This window comes from Phaethon aethereus (genome assembly GCF_964289735.1).
Source record: "Phaethon aethereus genome assembly, chromosome: 12".
Classification (NCBI taxonomy): Eukaryota; Metazoa; Chordata; class Aves; order Phaethontiformes; family Phaethontidae; genus Phaethon; species Phaethon aethereus.
Window position 1 is genome coordinate 16,162,800 of NC_138588.1, and position 19,655 is coordinate 16,182,454.

Consider the following 19,655-nt stretch of genomic DNA (forward strand, 5'->3'; position numbering starts at 1 on the left):
GCTTATGTGGTGAAGTGGATTGGTGTCTGATTTGGTTGGAAAACTTATTTTTCAGATGGGTCAGCTCTACATTCTGGTTCAGTGCATAAATATTTCTTCCAGAAGAGCACAGGAGATGTTCTTTCAAACAAGTGGGGAGGGAGGGAGAAAAGAGGGAGCACTTAACTGCTTAAGTAGTACAGGTGTCAAATTGTCTATCATAGCCTTATTCATCTGAAGCACAATAAACTGCTTCAAAAAAAAAAAAGTAAAGAGTACTTCAGTGGTTATCACAGTGGGAACCAAATTCTTTTGTCACTTCCTTTTGTGAATTTAAACAGAAGGCAAAGGTGTCAAATGAAGCAGGTTGAAGGTGGATATACTACTGAGGTTACTGTTGCTTGTGTCTCCCGGTAGTCTTCCAGTACAAAAGTTTTTCTTTGTAACATTAGCCTCAAAGACTATTTCATTGTTGTGTGTTGACAGCCTAATATTGTGACAGGGAGGGGAACCTGTGATGTGATATGCTCAGTTTCTGTCGCAGGGTAGAGTCAAAAGTACATGGACTGAAAATACCTTTTTACACTGTACTATTAATATATGGGGTGTTTTAGAGAAACTATTTTTCTATTTCTATGGATTTCTAATACTTTATGTCAAAATAATAAGACTGAAAATCTGTCCTGTTTTATTTCATGTAAGAGAAGAAGCATTTATTCTAAGTAACTGATTTTTATAGCTCAGTTGTCACTACACTGTACCATGTATTGTGTTCAAGGTATTTACTTTCCATATATACAGCTAGAGGGGAAGATGTAGGCCGTATTTAAGCATGCAGTTTAGTTGATGGCTGTTGGAGCTAGTTAGCTGAAACTTACCTAACTTCTGTAGCAGTAGCCTGTAAAACTCTCATGCTTAAGTGTTGGTAAAACAAACATTGTCCATACATTTTGCAGCTGACATACATTAATATTTACTCTGTGAAAGGAATAATGTTTTTACTGACTATAAGAACTTCCCTTCAATGCAAGTTATAAGAATTCTGTCTCAATTCCAAATTACATTGTCAAGCAGTATTCTTAATATTATGACACAGTTGTATTCTGTTACTGCTGTTTTGCTTTTCTCACTGGGGGTTAATAAATGGCTTTTCTCTTATTTCAGTTTTGCTCTCAAAAAATCTGATGCTTCTTTTTCTTGATGCAGTTCTATTTTTATTTCTAGGCCTTTCTTAAAACTTTCCATGTCTAAATGGACTCCTGAATGTAATATAGTTTATACTCTAAAAGCGGATATGAAGAGTGAAGTTCCTTCTGATGCACCAAAGAGACAGGAGAGTCTGAAGGGGATCCTCTTGAACCCGGAGCCTATTGGGGCAGCCAAAAGCTTCACTGCAGAAGTTGAGATGATTGCCAGTAAAGTAGGGAATGAGTTCTCTCACTTATGTGGTGACTCGCAAAAGCAGAAGGACATGAATGGCAACCGTACAGACCAAGACAAAAGTATTGTGGTGCGGAAAAAGCGCAAGAGCCAGCAGGCTGGTCCTTCATATACTCAAAATTGTCCTGATAAAGAAAACCGAGGAATCATAGGATTAAGACAGCATCTAGAAACACAGAGTGAAGACAATGATTCTTCTTTTAGTGACTGTATCTCTTCACCTTCATCTAGCCTACATTTTGGAGATTCTGACACAGTAACATCTGATGAAGAAAAAGATGCTCCTATAAGACACCCTCAGGCAGTGTTGAATACTACAAGTAGAACTCAGAGCGCAAGGTCACAAAAGTGGCCTCGGACTGAGACAGACTCTGTACCTGGGTTATTAATGAAAAGGCCCTGTTTTCACAGCAGTTCTTTAAGAAGACTTCCATATAGGAAAAGATTTGTGAAAACAAGTTCATCACAGCGGACACAGAATCAAAAAGAACGACTTTTAATGCAGAGGAAAAAGCGGGAAGTGTTAGCTCGAAGAAAGTATGCTCTGTTGCCCAGCTCTAGCAGTTCCAGTGAGAATGATCTCAGTAGTGAATCTTCTTCCAGTTCATCTACTGAAGGGGAGGAAGACTTATTTGTGTCGCCTGGTGAAAACCACCAGAACAGTACAGCTGTTCCTTCAGGTAAAACTGAATTCCAGAGGTACTTTTTATTAATTAGCTTTTATCATGTACAATATGCTTTGTGCTTTGGAACAGTTGTTTTTGTGTTTTTATAGAAGTTATACTACAAATAGACTTAACTGCAAGTAATGTGAATATTATGCCACAAATTCTTGATGGGAAAAGTATGTTCACAGCTTCCAGTAAAATTACAACAAATCTGAGATCTTTAGCTTTAATGTAAAAGGTAAAGTTAATGGTTTCTAAACAATGTACTGGAAGGTTGCTGAATCTGATTAGTCACATGCTGTGGAGTTGCTCCATTTTTTTTTACGTAGCTGTTGAATTGTATTAAAAATTTTAGTTGTTACAGCTTTGTTAACTGATTGTGGGAATAACAATTCTGTCTGGTTTCAGAATGTAGAAATATCTGCTAATACCTGAAGAATTGTGCTTGACAACTTCAGGGAAAAAAAAAAAGCCTGAAATAGGATTCAGTTGAAGGTAGATTTAGTATTGCAATAATAGGAGAAAATTCTAAGGCCTGAAGTTGTGGAAAGCAAAGCATTGTATAAATACCAAATGTTTTACCTAAACTGAATGCAATAATCTTGCAGTTAGTTTACATAGATGTTTCTCTAGTATGTCTTGATGAAGTATTTGAGGGCATGCTTGAATGTTCGGAGTGGGGTTTTGGGTGTTGGGTTTTCTTGTTTGTTTTGTTTGTTTGTTTTTGAGGGGGGGGTTGGAATTTGGGTTGGGGGGGGTTGATGTCTACCAATTTTCTTGGACTTCCTTTGATCTTAAATCTGCCATGTGACAGGCAGTCCAAAGACTGGGATCAGTAATGTTCACAATGTTGTAGTTGTGCCTTCTGTTTATCATTTCAGCTTTTTAGAGAGAATGGGGAAGTAGATACATAAAACACACCATAGTGTTAATCTATGCCACCATGTTTTTTGTCTAGTGACAAATGTGTTTTAGAAAGTGAAACCATATCTGAGACTGTGCTGATCATTTCTCTTAAGAAAAAATGACTGAATATACAAGGGAAGTGTTTGTTGTTTTTTTAAAGTGTGTATATTCATGTTAGGGCGGGATGTATGCTTGAGCAGAACCAGAGTACTAAGGGCTAGGTTAATGCTTGTAATCCATTGTAGCTGGAAATAATTTGTGTGTTGTTCTTTAATGTACTTTTTAAATATAAGAAGTAAAACTTGTAATGCAAAAGTCTTACTTATGCAGTGCCAGGGCTGCATAAATAACTCTGAAACAGAAGAATTATTGCACAGCCTTAATTATCTTCAGGCATATTTGTGGGGACAGAAATGTATTTTGTTTAAGCCTAAAAAAGTTACATTTGACATGTGTGTTCAAGCATATTGAAGGGTATGATTTATAAATAATTAATGTATTTTTAATACAAATGTATTTTTAATACATTCGTATTAAAAAACAATTTGGGAAACTACTGTATGAACACTTCTGTTTCCAAGTTAATAGTTTCTCCTCATTTTCAGAGAGAGTGGAGTTTCATGTAGCTGTAAAATGATGTAGGACCATTAACAACTCTCTCCACTCAGAGCACCATGCAATGGTGAAACTGGTATATGGACTAGAAAATGTAGGTTATGGCTTCTTAGGCAACCATCTATTTCTAACCGTGATAAATGTGTTTAAAGAGAGAATTTTCAAGTAATATTTTTTTTTTAGTCTACTTGAACTGTTAAAACCTACTGCCCTCTTTAATCACAAATTCAATTAATAACAACTTCTGTGCTTTTATTTCCCTTGAAATGTAGAAAAATTATTTCCATAGCGAGGCTTTCCATAGGCATTTCAAAAATCTTGTTGGAGAGAGATCTCTTTAATGATCAGTGAATATTCAAGCTGTTCAGGTAACTTCTGATAATTCAGTGATTCAGTGTGATGCTGTTTTGATGGTAGGAAGATTGGAATTTACAATTTGTTTCATCTAGTTATGTGGAAAAGTGCATTGTCCAATGGCTTAATTTTATACTACTTGAAAAGCACATTTCATTTATGAAATAGTTTTTATTCTGATGTAATGAATGAAAAATTTATTAGCTCTGTACTAGTAACTGTACCAGTTACTTTTCGATTAAAATACTGATATCAATTGTAACTGAAATAAGGTATGCTTTAAAGAATGTGTATTATGGTGGCTGTACTTTAGTCATAACACTTGCAGTGAGCTGAGAAATAATTCTGGCTTAGAGTATGTGAATACTATGGGTTTTTTTCCAGTGGAAATATGTATTGATGGGAAGGTTTTAAGACATCTTATTTACATGGCAGATAAAATGGGAAGTAGAGCAGACTTCCTGTTTAAAAGTGTCCTATTTTTAGTACGATGAAAGTGTGATCAACACTTTCTGTAGCTTTCTGCTCTTATACAAGGCATTTCTAGTTATTGAGTTAATTGGGACAGAAACGGGGCCAGATGGAAAAATAGCTATGCAACTTCTCTGTATAGTGAGCAAGCATGATGGTGTTTCTGAGGAAAGGGTTGGATTGCTAGTAATGCTACACTAGCCTGTTAGGGAAGAATTTTTCTGCTGTAGTTTGGCATGTGAAGGTTACGTATGCATCTGCTGAAGGTACAGAATAAACTGAAGGACAAAGAACTTCTGCTTTCAATACAAGGCCTGTAGCATATATGTAAAAGTGCTAGAGGATAGACTTAAGAAAGGCGAATAATAATAATTAGAACATTAAATCTGGGGTGACCAGATGAAGCTCATTCAGGAGATGGAGGAGAGTTTGGGGCGTAAGGACAGTGTAAAAACAACAATGTGTAGTTTAAAGATACAGTTACAGTTGAAGGTGCAAGTGATTTCAGGGTTATATATTCTAATCTGAATGCTGATCAGTTGGTTTTAATTGAAATATTTGGGTTTCAGTTAAATGACTGCAAATTGTAAAAATACAGGAACAACTGAATTTTTAATAAGCAGGCATCAAAGTGAGTGATTAGTCTTGTAGCCTACTTAATAGCCATTTGTGTTAAGGATATGTCACAAAAGATTTCTTTGCTTTGAATGTTGATGTTTAAAGTGTATTTAAAAAAACAGTAAATTTAATTAGTGTGTATTGTTCTGGAAAATGTTTCTTTCTGATTATTGCAAGAAAGTAAAGTAACAGATTTTATTTTACCAAATAAGTGTTTAGTAGGTTAGTTACTGCAGTTAATAAAACTAACTTGACTATTTTTTGAAAATTATATGAATGGAGATGGGGCGTATGTTTTGGGATTTTTGTGTGGGGTTTTTTTTTTTTTTTTTTTTAACAAAACCTTTTACAAAAAAACAAAACAAGATTCTAGAGGGTTTTTCTTCCTTTTCTATGAGGGCTTCAGCTATTCTTCTGGTGGAACTTTGCATTTTGGGAGTGGGAAAGTACTGAATGAGTATGAAATCTTGACACCTGGGAATAGATTATATTGTTTTACCATCTGTTTGCTGTAAAAGGCAGCTGTCCTCATTAAATCTGGGGTGACCAGATGAAGCTCATTCAGGAAATGGAAGAGAGTTTGGGGCATAAGGACAGTGTAAAAACAACTATGTGTAGTTTAAGGATACGATTACAGTTGAAGGTGCAAGTGATTTCATGGTTATATATTGTAATCTGAATGCTGATCAGTTGTTTTAATTGAAATATTTGACTTTCAGTTAAAATGACTGCAAGCAGCAATATTTTTGCTGTGAAATGCAAATTTTGATGCTGTGTTTTGTTTAGGTAGCTCAGAAACTTTTCTCTAACCCTTGGAGGACCTGTATACACACCTATAAAGATAATCCTCATGTGACTTCCCTGTCAAAGGTCGCAAAATTTCAACTTTTACTGTAATTGGATCTCTGTAACATTGTAATGCAAATTTTCTCATATGCTTGTATAGGTATTTTATTTTCAGCTTGGATTTAAAGGGCTAGAGGTGCTATTTAGAGACAGCCAATCTGTGGAGGGAAATCTAGCAAAAGATAAAATTGGAAAAAGTTTATAGCCTCATATTCTGGTTTGTCAATAAAGCTGAACCCTGGGAAATGGGAAAGTGGTGTTATAAAAAAAGCTGGGCAGAATTTTGCATTGTCATAAATTGTTCGCCTAATAGCACTTAAAATTCCTTCAGGGCCTGACATGTTACTTTATATTTTTGAGCAGCTGGTGCTAGACAGGCCTTACGTCTTTCCTTAGAATGTAATGCTGATGAGAAGCTGCTCCAGTTTTTGTTTAAAGCTGATTAGAATGATAAGACTGAGTTTATTCACTACCATCCTCTTGATTCCTCTAACATATTTGTTGTTTGTCTCTCAAAAAATGTTGAATATAGACATCTGGTATTTTAAAAGCCAGAGGCTGATGAAAATGTTAAACACATACCACTTCATGTTCAGATCATTTTAACAGGTTCAAGATAAACATGTATTAAGTGGAAATAAGCTGCCTGTTCTTAATTATTTTTCAGTTACTTAATCCCTCCTAAAACTACAGCATGCGCTCCTTTTCTCACAGTAACTGGTGCAGCTGCTAATTCAGAGTTTTTATCTCAGTAGCATTATTGGACAAGGAAATGAATGCATATCCTTTCTACCATGCCTCTTACTAGAGAGGGCTTGGGGAAGAACTGGGAAGTGCTGAGGAAAGAAGCATCTGGCTTTGTAAGCAGTCAACATTAACCGTTGTTTTATCTGCTGTGAACTGGAGCTTTAAATAGCTACAATAATAAAAGCACAGAATTTACTTCAGCACTTCCCTGTAGCTGCTGCAGCTTTCTGTGCTGAAAAGATGCTACTTCTGGAATTGACTTGCTGTAGCATTGCTGATAGGACTAAGATTTATGTACTTCGTTAAGAACAGTCTGTAGAGTTTTGGATTAGCCCATATTAGCATGGCTCACAATTGGACAACATCCCTCAAATTCTGGTTGTTGACTGTCTTTTCCACCCAGGTGCAGCCTCCTAATCAATTTGTATATTTGAAAATTTCTCCCATCATGCACAGCTGTTATTCCAAATAAGTCTCAGGTACAGAAAAGCTGTCATCTTCTAACCTAGTGTCACCCAACATTAAGGGGACAGGCAGGTTCTTTTAGGGATCCTTGGCAGAATGATGATGGCACTAAATCGTAGTTACGATTAAAGCTCTTTTTTCTTAGCAGGGTATTATAATTAGTATAGCACAGAATTTATGATTACAGTGGCACAGGATTTCTACAAGCAGAATCAATATAATACAATCTATAAGTAGAGTAATGCAGAATTTATAATACTACTTATTTCTAGTCACCTGGACCGTCTGCAGATCAGGTCAAATCTTAACATGTGGTTTGCGGTATTAATATAACAATCATAATCTAGACTCAAAAAACATATAAAAGAATATCACTCACTCAGTCCTCGGAGGAAGCAGATGGTGGTGGGAGCATCCCTGGCCACTGACGCAGGGGGAGGTTCACACTTCTCACTGCCCAGCAGCAGTTCCAGTCCAGGTTCCCGCTTAGGACTAGTAACTGCTTGATTTTATAGACAGTGCTGTGTGCTGTTATGCTTCCCTGTTCTGTGATGGGGCATCAACACCTGGTTGGCCAGATGCCTGGGACCTTCAAGGCTGGCAAGGAAGGGAGTAGTTGTCCTAGCGCCCAGGAACCTTGAGGCTGATAGGGAGGGCAAGAAGAAATCTGTTTGGTTTGTCTGCTTGGTTCATAGGACCTTCAGAGCCTGAGAACCAGGGGAAAGGGAATGAATACGTGACCCGCTTGGTCACAGAGAATGGCTGCTTATCTCACGGCATTAGTTAGACTAACTGTATTACCAGGGGTCCAGGGCAGAGGGTATGGGTTACACCTAGTCCAAGAAGTCTGAAAGTTGAAGAAGGGAGTGCTCATTGACACTAGCAAGGTACCATTTTATCCATTTCAAGCTGTATTACTATCCAGGTAGTTATTTTGAACTCATCAGCACAAGGTGCTGTTGGAGGCACACAGTACAAACAAGTTCAAAAAAGGATTAAGCACACCTGCTGACAGCTGTCCATGAGCAATGAATAGATAAGAGTGCTCACTGACATCTGTAACATTGTTGTGGATGCTGGGTGGAGCGAGAGGTTTAAATTAAAGATTGTAGTCTGGATTTTCTACTCTGACCGCATAGTTTTGCCTGCTGCAGCTGGCAGAGAGAACGTGGGCCTCAGCAGGCCCTTGGTCTGATCCAGTGAAAGCTTGGAACTCAAAATTTTTAAGTCATCTCTGTCACTGGAACTTGACTGCTTATTTTAAATCTCTCCTGTTCACTTCTGGCTTCGTCAGGTTGTCTCATTTGAAATTGTGTGTGGTAAAACTCCTTCACTATCTTACATGTAGTATTTGAACTAGTTAAACCCCATGTTAATTGCAAAATAGATGTAAAGTATCCTCCAGGAAGGGCAACAATCAGCCAAACATAAGTTTGGGTATTATACCAGTGTTACATATGTCCGTGGTGGGGTACTTGTGTTGATGATGATTGATTAATCTCTGAGTTATGCCATGATCTTTCAAAGTTAAGTAACAGTATAATTACACATATTATACACCAAGTATAATTGGATATTTTATGCACATTATACTGTGCAAAGCTTAGTCTCTGGCTTATAACTTCTGGATTATTGAAGTATTTGATTGTAAAACTTGCTCCCCAGAACTGCATGTCTGGGTCTGTCAATGGCACCTAGCAGTTACGGTTCTTAAATAATGTTGCAACTTTCTGGGGAAAAGATATCGTCATTTACCAATCTAACTATGGGACTACATGGTAATATATTATTTTTAAAGTTATAGTCTGCTTAATAAAGTGCCTTAATCTGATGGATCTACTGTCTTTGTGCTGTAGGGCTTGGAGGAGGGAGTGTATTGGTTTTTAAGGGATGATTATTATTTTGAGCATGTTCAAATTTGAATTCGAGCCAATGTAGTTTATCCCTTCCCTAGGTTGGCTGAGCACTAGGTTTCTATCATAAAACAGACTTTTAAAAGAGAGGGGAAAAGGTAAAGAAGTTACTGATGATTAGTCACGTACAAAACCTAATTACTAACTTCTGTTGATGGGTCTGAATTGTTGGGATATGCAAAACTTGCAAACTCAAATTCGTTGTTTTGCGTGCACTATAAAATATTAGTCATCAATGTGAGTAGGAAAAAAAACAACATTCAGTGGAAACTAATAAAATTCTTGCTGTAATTTTCAGTAGGAGTTTTGTTTTTAACCAGCTCATTTAAAATGTAGAATGAGTCTTTCAGTGGTAGCCAAAGGCTAATTTAGTCACAAAGAACTAGAGTATAATTTGCTTGCTGCATTTTGTAATGCAGGAGATAACAGAGAGAAGTAGTGTATACCTGCAGGAGGGTAATTTTCTGTTTGTCTTATAGCCCATAGGTATTATGCTGAAAGTAGTACAGAATACCTCTCATAGATTTGCATAACTATTTTGCTGCCAACAGTCCAGTGACTCTTCTCCTTGAAGGGAGATTACCTTTGAGGAGTATAGGATTAGTATAGTAACACTCGCATTATACAGATTTAGCTGTTCTTTTACAGGGTCAATCATTTAGATGATACATTGATGAGTAAGGTATTCATATTTATACTTTAAGTAAGATCAAATTTGCTTGAAGTTCATTCCAGACTTAAGATGACTGGTCAGTGACTGGTATGTACATAAAAGCAAACAAATGAAGTATACCTTGTCATGGTGGACTATATAAAAACATCCTGTGTAGTGGACTGTGGCGTGAAAAGTAATACTGTGAAAGATATGCAAGTATTTTGACATCTGATATATTTCTGGATTTGGATTTTTTGTTTGTTTTGTCGTGGTTTTTTTCCTTGGCTGTTGGTATGTTTTGTGAATTGTATAGTACATTAGAACTAGGATTTACCAAAATACCAAATCCTGTTGGGTTTATGCCCTTCCTAAGAAACTTACTTTCCAAATGTGTGTATATATATCAAGCATATTCCCATGTAGATACCTTAAAGATATGTTCAGCTGTTTACTGCTAATGTGTAGCCTTGGTTTCACCAGATGGCTCTTAAGAGTTGCATATGTGGTAAATATTTGAGGCATGTAAGTGCCTCAAAATTCTCTTGAGCATGTATTTTTAGAAACAATATAGCAAAACCTCTGAAAATCCATTTGTTTTATTTCTGCATGTCAGTCATCTCTGTAAAGAAAGTTTCCTTCTGTACTCTTTAAAATTCAAGTCAACCATCTTGAACTACTCTAACTATACCAGTAAAGTTCGCCATCAGACACTAACTTTACCTGCAAAGGTACGTTATGTTGAACTGCAAAACATCTTGGCTTTGCTAGGATTAGGCTTGGAATAGTTCAAACCAGCAGACTTGAATTTTAAGTGCATTTGGCAGAGAACTTTCCCCCCCTGCCAGCTTTGATGCTACAGAACATTCAGAAAGATACTGGGAAGGGCAGCAAAGCTGGTGAGGGGTCTGGAGCACAAGTCTTATGAGGAGTGGCTGAGGGAACTGGGGTTGTTTAGTCTGGAGAAGAGGAGGCTGAGGGGAGACCTTATCGCTCTCTACAGCTACCTGAAAGGGGGTTGTGGTGAGGTGGGTGTTGGTCTCTTCTCCCAAGTAACAAGTGATAGAACAAGAGGAAATGGCCTCAAGTTGCGCCAGGGGAGGTTTAGACTGGATATTAGGAAAAATTTATTTACTGAGAGAGTGGTCAGGCATTGGAACAGGCTGCCCAGGGAGGTGGTGGAGTCACCATCACTGGAAGTGTTCAAAAAACATGTACACGTGGCACTTCAGGACATGGTTTAGTGTGCATGGTGGTGTTGGGTTGATGGCTGGACTTCATGATCTTTAAGCTCTTTTCCAACCTTAATGATTCTGTAATTCTGTGAAATTTCACTAGTTCTTTAGTATTGGTGCAGGTTTAATTCTTAATTGCCTTGTAAATTAAATGGTGTAATGCTAAGATAAATTCCTTAAGGGCTGTGTTGCTGCTCATGTGCTCCAGGCACCCTGTATTCCTGTTGGCCTATCAAGGAGGCTGTCCTCTGAGACCTTGTTTTGACAAGTTATTTCAGAGACTTTCCTTTGTTTTAACACTACACTTTGCTCTGCTTTGTAGGAGATTGTCTAAATCCGGTTATACTGGTGTGGTTTTGCTTGTGATGTTTCAAAAAGTGTTCTCTTCCTTGTAGTATGTATGAAGAGAGACAAAGAAGAAACAGTAAATCCTGTTGACAAGGAAAGATAGGGTTTTCATACCACTTGGTGTTACTGGTCCTATGGCTTGTGTCTGACTATGGACAGGCTACTTGATGAGGATTATGAACGTTATTTCAGTATTGCTCATGTCACTGAGGTTTTGCTATTCAGCTGACTTTCTGTTGTTCAGATAAGTGTAATGAAACCACTTTGTATTGGCCAATTGTGTAATTTGTATATACTGTTCTCAAACTACTGCAATGTTCTTAAAATAAGCGAAGTTCACATACATGTACTTTTCCTCTTGGTATGCTTCTACTCAAACTCACTTGAAAGCTCTTTTTATTTAAAAAGAGATACAAAGTTGTGTGTGATCATAACTTTTATTCATAGGGTGTTTTTTTTTTTCCTAACACTATAATCTTACTAAATGTCTTACAAATATTTACATAGTTTAGAGGAGTGGTTTTTCTCCTTCATTTTGAAGAAAGTGTGTACTATTGGCTCCTTGTATAGGAAAGCACTTCATGGGATGAAAACCCAATCAGTTTGTGCTTTTGACTTGGGAGGGTGCTGTTAGAAAGCATGAGCAATATGAAATGGCATACAGTTGAGCTGTGTCTATGCTATATCCTACTTATAGCAACTTTGACTGTTTTCTTAAAGATTTTCTTTATTATTTTGGAAGTCATAAAACCTGTTCATTCAGCAGCAGTCCTGATGGTTTCTACAGTCTGACTCACATGTAGTCTGTAAAATCACATCTTGACTAAAGATTTGCTTAAAAAAAGGATAAAGTAAAATGAACTCTCAAACCACGACAAAGGTGAGTATCTGAGTTGTGTAGGTATTCAGTTGAGAATTCCCTTTGGTTTTCATGAAATAAGCTTGTGTCAGAATTTCAGTAGAGATGCACACTGGAATTACATGGCATACGATTTTGTCCTCAAGGAAGTACTGTTTATTTTCAGAAGTAATGAGATCATACTCATAAATCTTCCTGCTTTTGCACCTGTCATAAATTTCAGTAAGTATTGAGCCTGAGGACATGTGGACTCCCAGGAGTGTGCTTAAACTTGTTGTAACTCAGAGAAGTGCATGCTTAGAAGCACAGATAGGGGAACAATAGTTGTTTTTTAATCTAACTGACCTTTTATCTAGCTGCTTGGCTAGGTGGTTTTGTCTGAGAAGCAGTTAAGACAGTCTTGTGTAAGGAAGCCGCTGTTTATTTCCAAGATGTCAAAAGCATAACATTTACGTTCTTCTGTATGTGATGATGACTTTAGCTGCCTGCCTTTCACTTTGAGTAGTTGTGCTCTCTGTATTTTCAATTTCAGCATGTGACTTTTTGGTTTTTAGACATTGTAACTTTTTCGGTTTTTCCCAAAATTTTCATGCAAGTTCTGAGAATTAATTTTGTCACATACTACTTCCAATTGTGAGAATTTGGTGAATACCAGTATTTAGAAGTATCGCTCTTTCAGGCACTAGTTGTTCTGAGATAAGTATGACCAAAACCAAAGGCCATTGGAAAATAAGTAATGCAACTTGTTTTTTCAAAATATAAAAACGTTGATACTGGATGGGGGGGATAATGTGCCCCGTTGTCATTGGGTAGAGCAGCTGAGAACAGTCAGTCCATACAGGATGTAAATATTGACTTGAATAAGATCAAATTCTTCAAGCACTTTCCTTGAAGAAATTTGCAAATCTCAGAATGGTAGTTAGCTATTTCTAAGCTATCTAGCTCATTTATTTAGTAAGTTCTCTTGTGCTCAGTGGTATTACTATAGTGAATAATCCATAGCTTGATTTAAGTATTCTAGATAGCTCATACTTGTCACTGTCAGTATTACAGCTGTAGAGGAGTGTTTCCATGTGTCTGGGTATTAGGCTGGAACTTCAGTCATTCTTCCTGAAGTGGAAATTGTTTCCTATTAAAACTTGTCTCTAAATTGATTTAGTGGGGTTTTGGTCATCGTTTTTTTGCCATTGATACTTTCATTTTAATTTCCTCTCTCCAGTATGTGCTTGTGAATGCCACTGAAAGTGTAGATGTAAAGATGTTTATAAACACCAATGCATCTGTGGTCTTCATTTTGTTGTAGAAATAAGTAACATGTATTAGCTGGTGCATCATTTTTCTCCTATTGCCACTGTTTAGTCTTGAGACTTTAATAACAAAAACATATATTAAATACCTTTTAAAAAAACCTATTAATGATAACAAACCATCACTGCTTTGCTAGTTTGAAAGTTTGTTTTGGTTTTATATTAAATGACTGAATTTTGTTGGTGTTCCAGCTGATAAAATACACCATAATTGCTTCCAATACGTCGTAGAATATAAGCTTGCATATCTAAACTCTCCCCATCTTCTGTCTCCTTCTTTTTGTACTTCAATATTTACAGCAGAATTGCTACCTTTAATAATTAGGTCACGTATTTGACAGTTGCACCTAAAGTTTTGACATACATCATGAATTCTCTTATCTACATGAATTTTAAGTCTAGGATTAAAAAATAGTCTCTTTTAATGACAGCTGCTGAAGTAGATGAAGTTTACAAACTTTCTTCTTCCTTTTTCCTCATCAGGAAGTATTGATGAAGATGTTGTGGTCATTGAAGCATCCTCCACTCCCCAAGTCACTGCTAATGAAGAAATAAATGTTACCTCAACAGATAGTGAAGTGGAGATTGTCACAGTTGGTGAAAGCTACAGGTAAGACTTTTATCTCTTTTATTAACACAACTTTACTTGACGCCAAGTTTGTCACAGGGCTCTGTATCATCAAAAGCCCATAAGCTAATGTCACAGAAATTCTAACTTGGATGCATAGTATGCGTTTTTGATTTAAAAAAACCAAACACCCCCCCCACCCCCGCACACACACCAAAACAAACACAAAACCAAAAAAAAAACCAAACAAAAAACTAAAACCCAAACAAACAAAAAAACCCAAACCACAGCTTTGCCAAAGCTTGACAATTCAGCTGATCTGGAATTCTTGAGGAGGTTGTAGTTAGTGTGGGGGGTGGCCAGAATTTTGGGGAAGCAAAGCTGTACAGTGAGATTCTAGAGAGAGCAAGTTTAGGCTGAGTTGACTATCTAGGGATTAGCCGAGCATTTCTCAGGAAAGCATCTTTTTTGAAGCTGCTTCTGTGTATGCTTTCCTGTTCTTCCATGCCTCTCTTGGAAGTTTTGTTCCATATTTGTCAGATTTTGTGAAATCTATTGAAGTGGAGTTCCTTGAAGAAGAAAACTTGAAATTGTCATGTGCATGGGATTGTTGTGGATGCCTGCCTATTACATATGTTTTCACGTTTGTGAACATGAAGACAAAATTGTAGAATACGACGAATGACTATCCATTTTTTTATAAAATAATGACAAAGGAACAATAGGCAGTAAATTATGAAAACACTCAATCTGTTTTATCATCAGATAGCTAGTGCTTTCACTAATGCAATTTTAAATCTGAAATAACAGGCAAATTTTCCTGCAAAAATCACTTTCATTGGGATAAATATCACATTGAACAAACAAATTTTATGTTTAAGACAAATATGTGTATAATGTAGATTTCATGAACACTTGCAACTAACTAATTTTTTGTTAAACTCTGATGCACAAAAGTTGTCATACTCATAAAAATATGCAGCCCAAATCTATAACGAAGAGGAGGTGGGGAGAGATGAAAGAAATCAACATTAAAAAAATTCATTTCTTCAGCAGTGTGTTTCTTTATATTTCCTTCTGTTAGAAAGAAAACAAAAGCTGCAGAATCAACAGATGATCTGTCTTGAGATGTGTTGTTGATTGGCAGCATGTTTGTAGAAATAGTTGATTTATCCACATGAATGTATTTGTTGAGAAGAGTCACTAAAACTTACAAAACAACATGCTTGAAAAGACTTGAGCTAGATCAAGTTAATGCTTTAGCCTCTTAGAACTTGCGTGTAAAGCTTTAAAGGGTAAAAAATTAGTCTAGATGAAAGTGATTGTGCTGATAGAACATGAATTCAAACCTGATTAAAGACAGGTAAGATGCTTTAAAAAAATAAACAGCTTTCTCTCTTCCTAGTATCAATAAGAAATGTTTTGTGTAGTAGCCATAGAAGGCTTGAAAAAACTTCTTCTTTCCTTCCTTACCTTCTGCAATGTTAGAGCCAAAATGATGGCAGCAAGCCCCACCCTCATTTTATTAATGTCAGTGGTGTCTTTACTGGTGAATTGAGTAGGTGACTGAACCAAGGGCACTTCCTGGTGAATTTAAATTTTTGGCCTGTGCGGTTTGTTAGGCCTTTTAACATGTGGATTTCTCGAAGGCATTTGATAATTTAATCTTTTTTAAGATCATAACAGAATGGTCAAATTAATTTTTTGCTCTTTAATTATTTACTATACCTTCACTCGACCGTTGAGAAAAGACATGGCTCTGAAAATGTTCAGCTGAAAACTTTTTGAGAAGATTGAAGAAATAATTGAGTTTTGTTCTGTATTGCAACAAGTCACGATTCTATGTTTAAGAAAAAAATACAGTAAGAAAACAATTGCAGGAAGTTTGTAATGAGGAGGAAGAACCTTAAATTCAGATCTTGAGCCTGAAATGTCAGGAACTTCTAAACTAATCTTTCATACTTTGAACATAGAGTATTTCCTATGCAGATTTTCCTGTGTTTCAAGTGTATTAGTTTTGCCAACCACAACGTGAGGAATAAAGGCAGCTCTGGGACATCTAAATGAGAGTTCAGTATAAAATTACAAATATAAGTGCTGTAAGCAAACTGGATATTATGAAGATTATTTACCAAACTTGGAATACTGTTCAGAGCAAAACAAATTGTTACTTTTAATCTTTTCAACTTGTATATAGATGAGAGAGGTTACTGTATTTTTTTAAAAGGCGAAAGTGTACTTTTGGATGGAAGTAAAGAAAAATAAAAAGAATTTCAAGTCACAAGCACAAAAATGAAGGTACCTCTTGACACTTCATAGTCCTGCTAGCTTTTTTATGTGAAACCTGAGGCTAAGCTTTTTAATGCTTGTTACATACATTGAATGCTCTGGAACTAACGCTCCTATTTTTTGTATATCTCCATAGTAATATATGGAGAAGAAATGACCCAAAAAACTTCATGACTATATCCCTTTGGTTCTTTTGTTACAAGAGCTGGTTAATTGTTTGTCTGATTTTTATTTGCCTTGTGAAATCAAGATGCTAACATTCTTCTGCTTGTTTTCTGAGTGATTGTGGGTGAGATGCAGTTGGTAGGATGTTGAATCCTCACTTGGTCACGTGCATATAGAAATTTGTCACTTTTTCTTACATTGCACACAGTCTCAGGTTTGAGAAAATAATATACAGAAATTCATGTGTTAGTTTCTTCTTCCATAGCCTTCATTTTGCCCAGTGTGCCATATTCCATCAAGAAATTGCTATGTACTGATAATGATTCCCTCCTCCTCCCTTCTCCATCAAGATAGGGCCGTTTTCAAAGCAATGAGGATATAGATCTTTGATGTAAAATAAACTGCATTCTCAAGCAGCAGTGTAGCAGCTAGAATCATAGCTACAAGGATGAGATAGACAGTATCTATCAAAATGCTGTGAAGCCTTCACTGACAGTCCTTTTCTGATAAAGAAAAAGTTATTAAGATCTGGTTGAGAGTTGGCATAGCATTAAGCAGACTATAACAATTTGGTCAGACATAGTTCAGAGGTGGACTAACCTAGTAATTTTGAAGTTACGTGGACTCAGCCACAGACTGAATATTATACACATTACCATATAGCTAACATACTCATTAGTTATTCAGAATAATGTCCTACTTAATCATATCAAGGAAGTAAAGACCCAGACCTCTTAACATTGAGACTGTTTCAATTCAGTAGTCCTTTGTTTCCACTTCCATCTTTGCTTGAAATCATACCCGATTCAAAAACTAGTGAAGATTATTAGCTCCCTGTACAGTTGTATGCTAGGCCTTATTTCTTTTTCTCTCTAGTTTGATGCTTTGTCACGTTGTCTGCTTGTTCTTTTGTGCAAGAAGAAACTGGAGAAATTTCTTACTGTTGAATTTACACCTTGCATTGAAAAAAAAAAAATGGATGTAGTAGGTAGTGTACTGGTTTTGATATAAAGCTGGAGTTCCTGTAAGAGAAGTAACCACTGACAATCTTGCATACCCTTCCACAGCTAATTTCTCCTCTTCTTTACTGCCAAACCCAAGGTGCTTCCATGAACCTTAACTCTTAGTTAGATGAAGGGACAGAGAAGATGAAGTAGAAGGCGAGACCTTAACCTCTCCTTGTATTACCAAAGTGTACCTTGGGTCACCAGAGAGCAATAGTAAAGTTTTTAAAAGGGCTTGGGGGGCAAATTTCATTCTTGAGTGTTAGTAGGATACACACAAAGCACACACAAATCAATTTGGACATTATGTAAATCCAAACTTTAAAGAAAATGTGCCTTTTTGAACCAAGCTCATCTTTAAATTACAGTGACTGCTGAAGTAGAATTGAAGCGTAAGCCAGTTGAGAAGACTGCAGCAAGCATGCTTTTTGCGCTACAGGAAAACATACTGATCTTTGTTAGTGAGTTACGCAGATAGGGGCGAAGGGAGTACAGACAGAACAGAAATGTAGACTGAGCTCCATGGTGATTTGTGCAGTGGGTTTTGTTTGTTTTTAGTGAAGTCATTCCCTTTTCTTCACATTTTCCTCTTCTGAATTTCTGAAGTCTGAGTACATTGTTTTTCCAAATTGGAAAATAAGAGCCACTTGATTTATGTAAATACTGGAGAGTCAAAGGTTTTTGACAATGACCTGGTAAATGCAATACCATAGAAATATTTTTCCTTTTATTAAAGACAGTATCCTCTTAACTTCAACTCCAAAGCATCATTGATATGAGTGTTTGGGTTTGTATGGCTAAATTGAATAGAATGGGTGCTAAGTGTTGTACTACAGAGATAAAACCATCCATTTCCTTAGGTATGGTTACAGGCTTATGATTTCCTCTTCTCAAGCCACATTTAATTTAAGTTTAATTGTTACACAACTGTGTGTGTTCTTAGAGGAGGAGGGAAGTAATAGTCAAGAGAGAAAAGTCCAAAGATTTTGCACTTTTAGGACATTTTTGAAATTTAAATTAAAATACAGAAATTATCCTCTGAAAATATTCTGTCAGAAGTTAACATGCGAAAGAACTTAATGTTTACAATTTTTTACTGTCTTTACGGTTCTGTCATCATTCATAGATCTGCTGTTTCAAACTGCATAGGAATAGTATAGGATTTGGAGACTGTTCATTTACTACTAACAAAGTTAAAACATAAGATCAGATATAATTTCTGCCTGACTGCGGTTGTGAGGTTTCACAGTGAATTTTATGTAAGTTACCTGTATGTATTTCATAGGGACCTTAAAGACCTTTAAACTCTTATGTGTTGGGTATTTGCCATTATGTTATCTGGTAAAGGCTGCCGTAATGTTTGTAAGTACACATCTAGTGAATGCAGGGTAGTAACAAAATGCTTTTCTAATAATAATAAAAATACTTCAAATTGCTTCTCGTACAGTGAGCAGATGGCAAAATTTAGGTCAATACTTAAGGTGTTACCTTTTTTAAGGTCTCGTTCAACACTTGGACATACAAGATCACACTGGGGACAAAGCTCTAGTTCTCATGCTGCACGACCTCAAGAGCAGCGGAACCGCAGTAGGATTTCCACAGTCATACAGCCACTGAGACAGAACGCAGCAGAAGTAGTGGACCTTACAGTGGATGAAGATGGTAAGTCGCATTGGTCTGAGAAATCTCTTCCTTTTCAGAAGCAGGAGGATCAGTGTAAGGGGAGTAGAATTAATTGCATCAGCTATAACATGTTCTACGAAAAAGTCTAAATTCTGAACAAACTCATTTACAAGCCTGTCATAAAATCCTCTTGCGGCCTTCCTTTGAAATTAAAAGTTTATCCATTCCCAGTCTGCTAGATCTAATTTTTCTTCCATAACTGACTTGGGTGTGTGTCTGAGGGCTGACTCACCAGGCAGAAATTACAGAACAGGTTGGAAATACTTCTTTAAAAATATGCACTTACTTCAATACAACACTATAAAAGGAGAATCTATCGCTGTGTATGCTTTGGAATAGTTACTGTTCTTTCAGGCCTTGGAGTAAAAATAATTTAAAAAAATGGCGGGGGTGGGGGGGAACCAAACTAGTAAAGTATGTTAGGTTTCTGAAGCGGTAACCTTTGATTGTTCCCTAATGTTAAAACCTACTGGCACTTAATATTCCTTCTGAAAATCATAAGAGCAACTCCCAGGTATTGTCA

At 36.6% G+C, this 19,655-nt stretch overlaps 1 protein-coding gene across 3 annotated transcripts in view; it reads left to right on the plus strand.

Annotated features, from left to right (window-relative positions):
* Positions 1-1,222: 1,222 nt before the first annotated feature.
* Positions 1,223-19,655, plus strand: part of RNF111 (ring finger protein 111) — a gene marked incomplete at its 5' end in the record, with an annotated part of 40,259 nt that continues 21,826 nt past the window's right edge. For all 3 annotated transcript variants that reach the window (XM_082005264.1, XM_082005265.1, XM_082005266.1), the window contains 3 exons: positions 1,223-2,099; positions 13,907-14,033; positions 18,948-19,111. In XM_082005264.1, the coding sequence (XP_081861390.1) occupies positions 1,223-2,099; positions 13,907-14,033; positions 18,948-19,111 (1,168 nt within the window). The remainder of the gene's footprint in view (positions 2,100-13,906; positions 14,034-18,947; positions 19,112-19,655) is intronic.